General features: G+C 36.3%; 1 protein-coding gene across 1 annotated transcript in view; it reads left to right on the top strand.

Annotated features, from left to right (window-relative positions):
- The first annotated feature begins 875 nt into the window (after positions 1-875).
- LOC107729593 (cGMP-dependent 3',5'-cyclic phosphodiesterase-like) overlaps positions 876-14,931 on the top strand; it is a 127,938-nt gene continuing 113,882 nt past the window's right edge. The window contains exon 1 of the mRNA XM_016540174.1: positions 876-1,023. Within this exon, the coding sequence (XP_016395660.1) occupies positions 953-1,023 (71 nt within the window). The 5' untranslated portion in view covers positions 876-952. The remainder of the gene's footprint in view (positions 1,024-14,931) is intronic.

Here is a 14,931-nt window from a genome sequence, read left to right as displayed (position 1 = left end):
TTAGATCATCAGAAGGCGAATTCATAGATACTTAACATGGTAGGATTACATATAGGTAAGATGACAGGAATGAGTGTTTCCATCATAAGCCTGCATAAAACAGTATAAAATCTCAAAGACAACATACACAATGACCTGAAGGATATGTGTGTTCATTCAAAGAAAGGTTTTCCTATGAATTAATTAGTAGAAAAGTCCATTTCTACTGTGCATTTGCCTCTTGCTATGGAACATGCAGTGATTTTCCCTGCTTCGCATTCCATTAGGTCGTAAATGTATCTGGTGTCAGGGTTGCCATGGTAACCAGGGTCCTGGGCCTTGTTCACAGACAACTTGGCACCCAGTATGTTTATTGGGTGAGGGGTCTGTGAACGTTTGTTAATCTAATGAATAATTGATTTGTTAAATCAAATGAAAAATGGTGTGTCTGATTGGTCCAGACGCTACATGTTCTACAAAACAGCTTTAAAACATTTTTTTTCTTACTGCTGAAAATGAGATCATTTACTGTGAAATCTGTTTTCTCACCAGCGTAAGCTTCATGGTGAATACTTAGTCCGTAGTTACAATAAGAATTGATCTTGACTTTATCGTGTGGTTATTTTGGGAAAAACGGTAGGGTTGCGTTTTCTCCCACCATACCCTACATTTCCAAAGAAACTTTCCCAACACTGGCGAACATTAAGAGAACATTCAGAAATAACGTTTTTGTAACTTTGTCATTTGAAGATGATGTTAACTAGTGCAGAGATGATGTTTGTTGGGAAGCAGAGAGGAAACGCCTTTCAGATCGATCAAACACACACGTCAGAGAGAGAGAGAGAGAGAGAGAGAAAGACTCTCCGCTCATCATCAGCTTCATCTCCGCTCTCTTACCGGCAGCGGGAAACCTCCTCCTCTTCCTCCTCCTCAGCGCGATCTGTCGGTACCGGCGTCTGCGGCGCGATGCGCGATGGGTCAGGCGTGCGGACACTCGCTGCTCTGCCGTAGCCAGCAGTACCGGACCCCGGCGGCGGCCGAACTGTGAGTACCGAACCGATCTGATCAAAGACCGCGCGTTGAGGTCGGTGTGTGTCTGTGTGTGTGTATGAGTGAGTAGTTTATTGTACAGGTTTGTCTACTTGTGAGACTTGAATGTCCTCACTAAGACATGAAACATCATGACAGGTGTCTTGTAAAGACATCTGATGCGTTGTAGTTAAAAGGCTCATAAAAGTTCCAGGTGATGTTTGTCTGTAAACCTAATGATTTCTGTGTGGGTTGGTTTAGGGTCGGGTTAGGAGATCATTGACCTGATAGAAAACAATGGAAGTCTGTAAGATAGGCTCTCTTATGTGTGTGTGTGTGTGTGTGTGTGTGTGTGTGTGTATATGAGTGTGTGTGTATGTGTATGTGTGTGAGTGTGTATGTGTGTATGTGTGTGTGTGTGTGTGAGTGTGTGTGTGTTTGAGTGAGTGTGTGTGAGTGTGTGTGTGTTTGTGTGTGTGTATATGAGTGTGTGTGTATGTGTGTGTGTGTGAGTGTGTATGTGTGTGTGTGTGTGTGTGTGTTTGAGTGAGTGTGTGTGAGTGTGTGTGTGTTTGTGTTTTATTGTGTCAGGTGTGTTTCTGTTCTAAACTTTATTCTCAGCAGAACTCCAAACAAAGCTGGTATCAGCAGAGAGAATGAATCATCTGTGTCTCTGAGTCTATTTTAGTCTCTGCTGCTCACGTTTCTGAAACTATACCTCTGTCTCGCTCACTTTGCTCTTCTCGTGTTCATTTGATAAGTTAGAGGAGCTTTGCATCCATCAGCGTGTTTAAAGTCAACGTGAACTGAACTTTGAGTCTTTTTACTTTCTTAATTCATGTTCCTGGTCTTATTGTGATCGATTCAGCAGCATGTTATTATTCTAAAGACAAAAGTTTGTCTTAAATCACTTTTCAGCATCCAGTCGTTCACTGACGGATAAAACCAAGTCCCACTTTACATTGAATTCCCAGTTAAAGATCCTTAATACATTACAGAAGTAAAAAACGAAACAAAAGAGTGTTTCATTTTGACTTTAAATGTAAAGGTTTGAGGTTCCTGTCTTTCATTTCTAACTGTATTTACTCTGTGAAGATTATAGATTCAGACTCGTAGCTTTGTATTGATGTTGTAAAGAAGTTTTATTGTGGAGGCATTAGAGACACTGAATGTACAGTGGAGACAACAACAGTGAAAATGATTCTTTCGATTTTTCTAATGTATGTTTCATTATAAATTGTGCAATCAGCTTAAGTTTAAAAAATGGTAAATAATTTTAGTTTTATAGAAAATTTAAGAATTTAGGACAACTTTCATGTATTTGATCCACTTCAAATGTTGACTACTATATATTGCTTTCATGGATCATATACAAACACTTCGTATTCATTTTACACTCATTGTGTGTGTATATTTTCTTTGACATTTTGTTTACTCCAGAAGTTTTTTTTAAGCATAAATACTAATAGAATAGAATAGAAATTAATGCTTTTAAATTGATCAAAAGTGAATGTAAAGACATGGTGTTACACAAGATTTCTATTTTAAAAAATGCTGTTCTTTTGAACTTTCTATTCATCTGTGAATCCTGAAAAACAAAATATGTCACAGTTTCCACAAACATATAAACTGTTTTCAACATTGATAATAATCAGAAGTGTGTCTCGAGCAGCAAATCAGCATATTAGAATGATTTCTGAAGATCATGTGACACTGAAGACTGGAGTAATGATGCTGAAAATACAGCTGCGCATCACAGAAATAAATTACAGTTTAACAGATATTCACACAGACAACAGCTGTTTTAAATTAGAATAATATTTCACTATTTTTACTGTATTTTTGATCAAATAAATGCAGCCTTGGTGAGCAGAAGAGACTTCTTTCAGAAACATTTAAAAATCATTGTTCCTAAACTTTTGACAGGCATTATATATCTGAATTTAAAATAAAGAAATTTAATCAAGATTAAGTTTTGTATTAATGTAAATGTTTGAGCTCTCTTTAGGGTCCTAGAACAGATTTAACAGGAACGTGATGAAATATAATAGAGAAAAAGTTGTGAAAGTATGAACAAAAATCTCTCTTTATCTCTCCTCTCTGTTCCACCCACACACTCATTTCCACAGCTTTCCACTTGATAAAGAGCCTCTTCTCACACACACACACACACACAATGCCGTCACCTCTTTTTCATCCACAGTACACATTTATCAGAGTGTTTGTGTGTGTGTATATGAGTGTGTGTGTGTGTGTGTGTTGTTATTGAATATTTGTATTGTTTTTGGCTGCCAGTGTCAGAGTGTTTTTACAGCTTAAGTGTGTGAGTCTTTCACAGCAGCTTGTGCATCAGTGTAAAAGAGATATTGTTTTCTGTGATGACGGTCATTATGACACAGATGCTGCACACAATATTCAGAATATTCCTGACAGCATCAGAATGCAGCTCTGTGATGATGATGATGATGATGATGATGATGATGTCTGTCCGTCATGATGTTGCCGTGGAGACCAGATGATGTTATTAGGGGCGAGAGAATGAGAAACTGTTCCAGATCCAGCGCTCGGGTCACTGCACATCGCTCGTGAATCGTAGCATTGTAGAAAACAGAAGAACACCACATCTGAGCCGGACACTGACGCTTAACAGCACCCACATTTACATGTCAAAACCTAATCAACATTCAGAAACTTAGTAGGGGCTTTTTGTTACTCATTTCACATGCAGAACGATTAGCCCGTCATTACGGAGTCATTTGCGTATAGAAGTCTTAAAGGTACGGTAGAATTTACAGTGTGAGGGTCAGAGAGATGATGGGAAAAATAGCTTATTAGGATTGTTTTGGTGCAGAAACCTTGACTAATGAATAAAAAGCTTGACTTAAAATCTTGAAAATGGACTTTAAGGAAAAAAATACTGTAATTGCAGAATAATAAACAAAACAAACAAAAAACTAATTAAATGCTTAGTGACGCTCTGAAATTTTGGCAACTGAAAATTTTTATCCGCAAACATTTTGCACATTGACCAAAACAGTGACGTTTCAGTAACGCTTCACCGATTGCGTTTTTTATCATGGATAAACTTTTAAAAACATTTATTGCTCTTTTCAAAGTCATTTAGAATAAAACCATCTGTAAAATGCATACAGTCAAACCAATGAAGAATTTTTGGGTGTAATATGTCACAGTTTACTTTATTTAGCTATCCTCACTTACATAAATGAACTGTAGTGTCCTGCACCCACTAGTAAAAAAATATCAAAAATTATATCTGCTGTCTGAATAATTTTTGGTTTGAATACATGTAAAAGTAATATAAGCTGTGTGGACTCAAGGGTTGGGTTGACAATATTGATTTGTTGTTTTTACTCAATCTTCATTTTGATGACACAGTATTGATTCTTAAATCCCAATATTGAGCTGTGCGGTTTTCTGTTGATGCGTGAACAAAACTTCACTAAATATTATTTGTAGCATCTTCCATCCAAAAATCACAAGAAGCTTTGTTACTTTTGATAAACAGCTTTCAAATTCTGTCAATTTTAATATAAAGTCAATGGATCACTAAATACAAATTGGATTATAAACATAATTATATAATTAAAAAGTTGATATAAACCTTTTTTGAGCATTGGTTATTAAATAACTTAGATTAAATCTTTATTAAATAAACTAACTTAAATGTTTGGTTTCAGTTTTTGGCTAAATGAAAATGAAAAGTTTCAGCTTAACTATTGTCCTGTGTAACTATTGGCCTTTGTTTAAGTGTTTTTTTTTAAAAATAGTGTTATTGAGATGCTATTACAGTTTTTATTAATATTTTGAATTCGTTTTTAAAAAAATATATTTTATGTATTTATTTTTTAAATAATTTTGTTGTGTGTTTTTGCCATTTTTATTATTTTAATAAATATTATAAATTTTTATTTCAATTTTAGTTTATTACATCAAGTGAAACTAAATGAAAATGAGAAATGTTGCCTTACCAACTGGCTGAAATCATGTTTTTAATATATATATATATTTTTTTTTCAGTTAACATTAATTTTATTTCAAGTAACTGATTTAGTTTTAATTATCTGCATTTCTGCTTTGTTTATTAGTATATATAATAGATGCATATTCTAGGTTTATTTTTAAGAACCAAATTTTTCCCACCCATAAGTTTTGACAAAATTTGGTGACGCCCTTAAATATCAAAAGTAAAAGATTTTTTTTTTTTTTCGTAGGCTTAGTTTAGTTATGTTAATTTGTAGTCTGTGTTGATAAAAACAATAAAAGTCTATTATATGTTGTCAATAGCTACTATAAGTAAAGGTGTGTTTGTTAGCTGTAGTTTAGGGTCATTATTGTCTCCAGACATGAGGTCAGTATGACAAAACTTGCATTCGAGGACATTTGGGGATGCACTCAGAGGTTGCCGTGGTAACAGTGTTTGGGTCCCTCCGTTGCCTGTCTCAGGTACACACACACACACACACACACACCTGGTGTGAATGCCCTCAGGCAGAGCATTCTGTGTGTGTTTTGTGCATCTTGTTGAGGAACGTTTGCATTAATGATCGTGTCTTAATTGGCTTGTTTCAGTCATTAATCATGTGGCAGGATTTTTGTATGCAGTTGGCATCCGATTATGATATATTAATCCCTGAGGCTGAATTAATTATTTTCATTTTTAAATAATAAATTAAAGTTGCTTAGTGGCTGTTCTGTTACAGCTCAGAATGTGTGTAGATGTAGTTCTATTGGCTCTGTGCACTCTTAAAAAATAAAGGTGCTTCACGATGCCATAGATTAAGAACCTTTTTTTGTCTAAATGGTTCCATAAAGAACTTTTCTGTTTCACAAAAGGTTCTTTGTGGTGAACGAAGGTTCTTCAGATTATTTAGTAAGGTAAGAAAGAGATGGTTCTTTAAAGAACCTTTGACTAAATGGTTCTTTGTGGAACCAAAAATGGTTCTTCTATAGCATCACTGTGAAGAACCTTTTAAGCGCCTTTATTTTTAAGAGTGTAGCCTCTTTTTTTTATTATTTTGTTTATTTTTTACCTGCTTCAAATGATCACAGATAGATTGTACAGTATGTGTGTGTTGTTTTTTCATGCACTGGTCAATTTTGAGATTTTGGGCTGTTTGGCTTTTCATAATATGCTGTTTTAGACTAGTGAAAAAAAAATATCCAAATAAAAATGTAAGTGTGTATTTTATTGCACTTTATCTATTTGCGCCTGTAGGTTTAAATTCTAATACATATCTTTAAAGAGATTTTTCTCCACTTCAGCAGCACTTACATACACCAAAACTTAGAGTTTTATTCCTCTCTATATTGTAAAGGTTTTTACTGAGGGGTTTGTTCATATATCATTCACATTGTTTTATACAACATTTTATTCTCGAAAACATGGCGAAAATGTTTTTTTCTGTCTGTTGACAGTATTTTGTGATTTATACAGTGATAAAAAGAGTTATCCAAAATCCCCACAGTAAAAACATTTAACTCTAATATGTCAACAAAATCAAACAAGACTTTTGAACCTGGCCTTATCCAGTGTTCAGATTTATTCTCTGGAAATGTATGCAAAGTAGTGCATATTTAATTCGAATTCGAATTTGTTTGTATATTTAAACATAACATTCAGAAAACTTGTAATATAATTTTTTTTTGTTGCAATTCTTAATGTAATAAACCAACTGAGGAAGTATGATATGTATTAGTTAATTTTCCCCCCCTATTCACTTGTAGTGTCTTGCTTTAAGGTGAAATACGAGAGTGAAAAGCAGAGAAAACACATTTCTCGGATCACAAGAACAATTCATTTAACACAACAGAAGAGCAATTGACCTTTATACAGTGCTGAGATCCCATTTGACAATCTGAAATGGATGAGACACTGTAAATCATGTCTTAACTGTAATTTAAAGGCTCATATGATGGAGAGGAGGATTTGTCTTGTGTGAAAGGCTGCAGGAGGAATGTGCTGGAATCACAGGCGGTGTTTGTGAGCTCATTCAGATTCATGCTGAAACACACGGATCAGGGCAACGCCGCAGGACAGAGACGAGCACGACATGCCATCTAAACGTGTCAGATTGAATATGAGAATAGAGTCAAAGACACACATTTCAGACACAGCAGGTCAGATTCACTCATGTGCTGTTAGAAACGTTTGGATTCTCGTGTTGATGAAATCATTTCCGTGGTGTTTCTTAACCAGATGAGTCTCTTTATCCACTAATCTCTCTGGATAGTTGATTATAATTCGTCAGTCGTTTTATTCTGTGGTCTGATGTTTGTGTCGAATGACTCTAATCTGTATAATTGATCGTTGTCTGAGGCAGGTGATCTCCTACAAACCTGTAGCAGTGCTCGTTTCATGTCTTTAACATTATTTCATGTGCATGAATTTATTAATTTGTTAAGTATACATGGAATAAGTGGGGTTTATTTAGTGATAAGGACCATCTGACCATATGGTAAGCTTCATATTAGTGTGTTTGAGATGGACAGAAGGACTCTGTTGTTCTGAAGAGCCTCATCTGATCTGATGTGATGTGATGTCACCCACTCTTAACTATAATAACATCATTGTTGCTTATTTAGTCATTAGCCAATCAGTGACCAGTGAGATGACACACACACACACACACACACACGCACGCACACACACACACACACACACTTTTTGTTGCTGCATTAGTTGGTCCAGAAAGATGGTTTTTATGATTGACTCTCAGCTGTTGCCGAGCAACTAATGGGTCTTTTATACAGGTGACTGACTTCATATTCAAGTCCCAAAACACCCAGACCTGTGTGTGTGTGTGTGTGTGTGTGTGTGTCTGTTTCCACAACCTCTGGATCTGTCAACATACAATACTTAGAAACATTGATGTAAATAATCAAACATTATTTATGTTTTTACTTTCATATTTTATTATTATTATTTAAAATCCATTCATTATTTATTATTGAAAAGTGTCTGCCAAAAATATGGCAAAATATAAAAAACTAAATGAATTGGATTTGACATTTCTGCCTTCCATATTATGCCTATATATATATATATAGTATTTAAATATATTCCCAAGAAGATAAGATGCAAATAATGCTTTTATCAACCTTCTTGAGAACAATTCATTTTGCAGACCAAAAGATGAATAAAATCAGAATCTGATTATTAAACAATATTCTCTTTGTGTGTGTGTGTGTGTGTGACTGTCATGTGGTGTATGGTTTGAAAGCCTCTTTTATATTGGATGACAAAACACACACACACACACACACAGAGAGCTATGATTGTTTTACTGACCTTTCAAGTTCTGCCTGTGAGTTTTAGAGATGGTTTTTATGATTGACTCTCAGCTGTTGCCGAGCAACTAATGGGTCTTTTATACAGGTGACTGACTTCATATTCAAGTCCCAAAACACCCAGACCTGTGTGTGTGTGTGTGTGTGTGTGTGTGTGTCTGTTTCCACAACCTCTGGATCTGTCAACATACAATACTTAGAAACATTGATGTAAATAATCAAACATTATTTATGTTTTTACTTTCATATTTTATTATTATTATTTAAAATCCATTCATTATTTATTATTGAAAAGTGTCTGCCAAAAATATGGCAAAATATAAAAAACTAAATGAATTGGATTTGACATTTCTGCCTTCCATATTATGCCTATATATATATATATAGTATTTAAATATATTCCCAAGAAGATAAGATGCAAATAATGCTTTTATCAACCTTCTTGAGAACAATTCATTTTGCAGACCAAAAGATGAATAAAATCAGAATCTGATTATTAAACAATATTCTCTTTGTGTGTGTGTGTGTGTGTGACTGTCATGTGGTGTATGGTTTGAAAGCCTCTTTTATATTGGATGACAAAACACACACACACACACACACACGGAGCTATGATTTAGTTTTACTGACCTTTCAAGTTCTGCCTGATAGTGAGTTTTAGTGTAAAAACTGTCAGCGAGCTACAAAACACACACACACACACCTGTTTTACAGCCTGCAGGAGTGTCCTTGTTCTGCCAAAACAAATCCGCCTTTTGCATGCAGAGAGAGTGTGTGTTTGTGTGTGCGCGTGTGTGAGAGAGTGTGTGTGTGTGTGTGTGTGTGTGTTTCCCCTTCAGGCTGCGTGTCGCTTCACTGCCGTCTGTCTGACAGTTTCACACACTGCTTTGTATTTGAGTGTGTGCATCTCTTGCTCCTCTTTATTTTTGCTTTTTCGCAGTTTCTCTGGTTGGTAGTTAATGCGATGCAGGTCTATAATCACCACAGACTCGTTCAGAGCAATGCTGATCAATATGTGTTTCAGTGGCGGATTCTTAAAGTCCCTCTGAAGTGTCTCTAAACATACAGCATTATTCAGTGTGTTGATGTAATTTTAAGTTGAAACAGTAAGTCAGAGCAACACATATCATGTGGCTCATCTCCTTTTTAAAATATCTAGTAGTGTTTAGTTTACATCACAGCCCAGCAAAGCCACATTTAATAGCCTTTGACAGCCACAGATGTATTCTTCCTTTAATGTTACTAGTAAAGCAGGAGATGTGTAGTGTGAAAAGTGTTTCATGTCAGTGCAGCAGTGTTATCTCCTGGTCAGTGCTGTTTATAATGCATAAGATCTCTGAACATCGTTTGCAATGTTTGATCTCCTCCACTGTGCTTTAAAGCAATAGTTCACCTAAAAATGTAAATAATCTGAAAATGTACTCATGCTCAAGTTATCTGAGTTGTAGATGAGTTTGTTTCTTCATCAGGTTTGTAGAAATGTAGCACTGCATCAGTGTCTCAGCAATGGATGCTCTGCAGTGAATGGGTGCCGTCAGAATGAGAGTCCAAACAGCTGATAAAAACATCACAATAATCCACAGCACTCCAGTCCATCAGTTAACATCTGGAGAAGACAAAAGCTGAAACAAATCCATCATTAAGACGTTTTAACTTCAAACCAACAAATATAATGTCATTCGCAAGAATCCAAATACAGATTCAAAGTACTTTACCAAAGATGTACTATTTATAATTTTCCACAGCCTTAAGCGACTTTGTTAAAGGAATGAAAGGATTTTGGATATTTTGCATTTATGAATTTGCCATTCAGAATTTGATAGAAGTGTCAATACATTTGTCTATACTCATAATAAGCAACACTTTATTTCATATTCTGTTATCTTTACATTAGTTTTTGCACTAAAAGTCACAAAACAGCCTTTTCCAAAACGTCTGTACAATTTGACAATCAGAAAACAAGTGACACTGATCCGGTAGTAGAGACAGACTGCAATAGAGACAGACTGGAAATTTTAAATGCATATGTATTCCAAATGGGAATTTTGTCATTGTTTTGCAGCACACTGCTTATATATATCCTTAAGGCTGACGTATTCATACTAGCAGCCAAAAAAACTTCAATTTTGCTTTCGTGGGAAGTTTTACGTTTGTCCTCCAGTTGTTATATTTCAAATATATTTCACACTGTCTTTTCAGAAAGACTGAGATAAAATACTTCCTTATACCCCTAAATAGCTTTAAGGGTTGTGCACTTTCTAAAGAAAGTCTGTATGTGTGTGTGTGTGTGTGTGTGCACATTAGCATTCAGTGTAGAGGTTCAGAGTTCCTGTAGAACAAAATTCTCATATGCAAATACTCAAAAGCAATTTTTCTCTCTGTCAAAGCCTTCTCTCAGGGAGCGCACCTGTCTCTCTCTCTGTCTCTCCGTCTCGCTTCAGCTCGTTAACAGTCTGACTTCACAGTAGTAAACTGACCCTGAAAGAGTCGATGAGAACAGAATCATCTTCCTCTTTTCTGCCTCTGAGTCTGTAAGTTTGATTACAGGATTATTCAGTTCATCTGTGATGGGATTTCTGGATGTAAACCGTCCCTTTCTGGTGTCCTTGCACATACACCATTGTTCAAAAGTTTGGAGTCTTAGATTTTTTTATGTTTTTGAGAGAAGTCTCTTCTGCTCACAAAGGCTGCATTTATTTGATATACAAAAATACAGTAAAAACAGTAAATATTATTACTATTAATTTAAATAGCTGGTAAATAGATGTTTTCTATGTGAATATGTGTTAAACTGTAATTTATTCCTGTAATCAAAGCTGAATTTTCAGCATCATTACTCCAGTCTTCAGTGTCACATGATCTTCAGAAATCATTCTAATATGCTGATTTGCTGCATGTCTGGAATATTCCTGTAAAGGAGTCTCATGAGTGAAGATCTTTGGTTGTCTAGTGCTGAGATGATCGAACTGTGTCTGAGCTCAAGTGTGTGTTTCTAGAAGGTCATGCAAGCCTTAATCTTTAGTATGTGATTTGTCTGTGGACCAGACAGTGAAAATGTACACAGTTTCTTCATTAGTTACTGTTACTGCCATAAAATCAGAGTAAAAGTGTACAATTATTTGTAATAAATTATTATTATTAATATAAAGTATTATTATTGTTAATTTATTTTTATTTATCTATTTTTTTGACAACAGTGGTGCTGATATCAAACCATTACAGTTTTTCAGAAAGTTATCTATAATGTTTACCATATCATTGATATTTCAGTAAGTTTTTGATAAACTTCCATAGAATAACATGATTTTACACAGGTGTGAAGAAGGTCACACGCACGCACACACACACACACACACACACACACACACACAATATATATATATATATGCACATTTCAGGTGTTAATAATTCATGAGATTCTGTAGTCTATCTGTGTCTCTCTCTCTCTGTTTAATAATGAATACATTCTTATGGGCTTCTTCTGTGTAACACTAAACGCCAGACTCCTGGAACATTGTGAGTGGTCGCCAGGATGTTGCCGTTTGGTTGCTAAGGTGTTCTAAGTGTTGTGTGTTACTTAGGCCCCGATCAGACCAAACACATTTTTTGTGCGCTGCGGTTTTTTTATGTTGCTAGGCAACCACCAAATCAACTGTCCTGTCCAATCAAAGGATTATACTGCGAGCACTCTAAAATCTTTGTTTTTTGCTGTTAAGTAAACTGTCATTTTAGCAAAATCCAGCTCCGGGTAACCTGCGACAGACACCAAAAGTTTCTCCTCCATCATTGCAGTCTCCGGACTTTCTAGGCAACAGTAAACTTTCGTCACCACAACGGAAGGCCCACATCTCCATTCATTCGATTGGACAATGCAAAAAAATGTGAATGACGTCGGGCGCTTTTCTGCTCAGAGTTGCTTTTTTTAAAACTTCAGGCGCTCAGAGTGCTCCTCCAAAAACGCGAGGCGCAGCAGTCGGCTAAAACGCGAGGCGCCCGGGAAGCATAAACAGCACGCAAAACGCTCACTGCCAATAGAAAACTATTTTAAAAAGGTGCCTCTCACTGCAAAAAAACGTGTTGTTTCAGATCGAGACCTTAATGTGTTTGCTGTGTGGTTGCTAAGGTGTTCTGGGTGTTGTTTGTTGTTAAACGTGTTGCCATGTGGTTGCTAAGGTGTTCTGGGAGTTTTTTGTTTTTAAATGCGTTGCTGTGTGGTTGCTAAGGTGTTCTGGCTGTTGTTTGTTTTTAAACGCATTGCCGTGTGGTTACTATGATGTTCTGAGTGTTGTGTGTTCCTTAAGGTGTTTGCGGTGTGGTTGCTAAGGTGTTCTGGGTGTTGTTTGTTTTTAAACTCGTTGTGGTGTGGTTGCTAAGTGTTCTGGGAGTTTTTTGTATTTAAATGTGTTGCTGTGTGGTTGCGAAGGTGTTCTGGGAGTTTTTTGTTTGTAAATGCGTTGCTGTGTGGTTGCTAAGGTGTTCTGGCTGTTGTTTGATTTAAACACGTTGCCGTGTGGCTGCTAAGCTGTTATTTGTTTTTAAACACGTTGCCATGTGGTTGCTAAGGTGTTCTGGCTGTTGCTTGTTTTTAAATGCATTGCTGTGTGGTTGCTAAGGCGTTCTGAGTGTTGTTTGTTTTTAAATATGTTGCTGTGTGGTTGCTAAGGTGTTCTGAGTGTTGTTTGTTTTCAAGCGTGTTGCCGTGTGGTTGCTAAGGTGTTCTGGCTGTTGTTTGATTTAAACACGTTGCCGTGTGGCTGCTAAGCTGTTATTTGTTTTTAAACACGTTGCCATGTGGTTGCTAAGGTGTTCTGACTGTTGTTTGTTTTTAAATGCATTGCTGTGTGGTTGTTAAGGCGTTCTGAGTGTTGTTTGTTTTTAAATATGTTGCTGTGTGGTTGCTAAGGCGTTCTGAGTGTTGTTTGTTTTTATATATGTTGCTGTGTGGTTGCTAAGGCGTTCTGAGTGTTGTTTGTTTTTATATATGTTGCTGTGTGGTTGCTAAGGCGTTCTGAGTGTTGTTTGTTTTTAAATATGTTGCTGTGTGGTTGCTAGGCTGATCAGGAAATATGTCATTGTTATTGGGATTGTCTTTTGTGCTGCTAGTGGAGCAGAAATGACACACGTCAGCCTTAAAATGAGGTTTCTGGATGTTCTTTATTCTCTAGAGTTTGTCTGTTTGTTTCCTGTCACTCCCGACTGATTCTCCTCATCATCATCTTCTGTGTGAAAGTGTTGTGTTGTACAGTACACAGCACTCGACATGTGTTCAGATGAATAAATAACCGCTGAACTCATAAATACACTGAGTCGAGCGCATCCGCAGGGAGTTTACTGGAGATTAAGAGTCAAAGTGTAGCGGTAAAGTGCACTTAATAGGGATTAAAGAACAGCACAGCTCATGATTGTGTTTTAATGTGCGTGTAAAACTGACATCAGCAGTAAAGCTGCTCTTCTGTGAACTCTCACACACACACACACACACACCAGGTGCTCGGGTGATTTTATGAAGCCAAACTGACAGAGATGTGAGCGGAAAACCAATGAAAAGACCTCAGGAGAAGGAGGAGAGAGAGTGATGTAGACTTAGAAAGGAGCGATGGAGGAGTTTTCAGGGAATTGAGTAGCGGCTGATGTTCTGGGAATGTCTAATTGAGTGACCTTCACTCCAGCGTCCCACAGCGATTTAACACACTCTCTGTCACACACACACACACACACACACTGTGCGATTTATTTTTTATTTTTTTTACGTTTTTAAAAGAAGACTCTACTGCATACCAAGGCTGCATTTATTTGATCAAACATACCGTAAAAATAAAGAATTATTATTTTAATTTAAAACAGCTGTTTTCTATGTGAATATCTGTTAAACTGTAATTTATTTCTGTGATCAAAGCATCTTGATGAATGCATCATTACTCCAGTCTTCAGTGTCACATGATCTTCAGAAATCATTTGAAAAAGAAATATTTTGTAACATTATAAACGATCAGTTTAATGCATGCTTGATAAAAAAAGTATTAATTTTTTTCAAAAAATCTTCTGTACCCAAACTTTTGAACAGTAGTGTACTAGAAAAAAGGAAATGTTCATCTTGAGTTCATCGTTTAGAGTTTTATGATAATACAGATTTCAGATCTGTTTATCATATTGATAGATTTCTCTCTCTTCAGTCTCATTTTTTTGTTATATTTCTTTCTTTCGTTCATTCGTTGGGTTTGAGATCATATCTGATAACAGATGCTGATTTGGATCTTCAGGAGGTTGATTGTTTGCTTTCGTGTTTGTCGGATGTGATTTGATGCTGGATGTGTTTTATAGAAATGAAGGAGTTTGACAGTGTTGATAAATCTGTTGTTTGTGGAAGTGCAGCGGAGAAAGTTGCTCTATAAACACATGAATTATTCAGACAAAACAAAATAGCACTTGAGTGAGTGTGTGTGTGTGTGTGTGTGTGTGTGGCGGCAGGGTTTCTTTAGGAATGTATAATTCATAACTCAGAGTGGCAGTAACAGAAGAAAGCATATGGAGTTCATGCAGTCTTTAGCAGCCCTGAAACACACACACACACACACACACACATGCACACGCACACACACACACACACACACGCGT

This window comes from Sinocyclocheilus rhinocerous, unplaced genomic scaffold (genome assembly GCF_001515625.1).
Source record: "Sinocyclocheilus rhinocerous isolate Xijiao unplaced genomic scaffold, SAMN03320098_v1.1 scaffold1719, whole genome shotgun sequence".
Classification (NCBI taxonomy): Eukaryota; Metazoa; Chordata; class Actinopteri; order Cypriniformes; family Cyprinidae; genus Sinocyclocheilus; species Sinocyclocheilus rhinocerous.
This window is presented reverse-complemented; position numbering and strand designations above follow the sequence as displayed.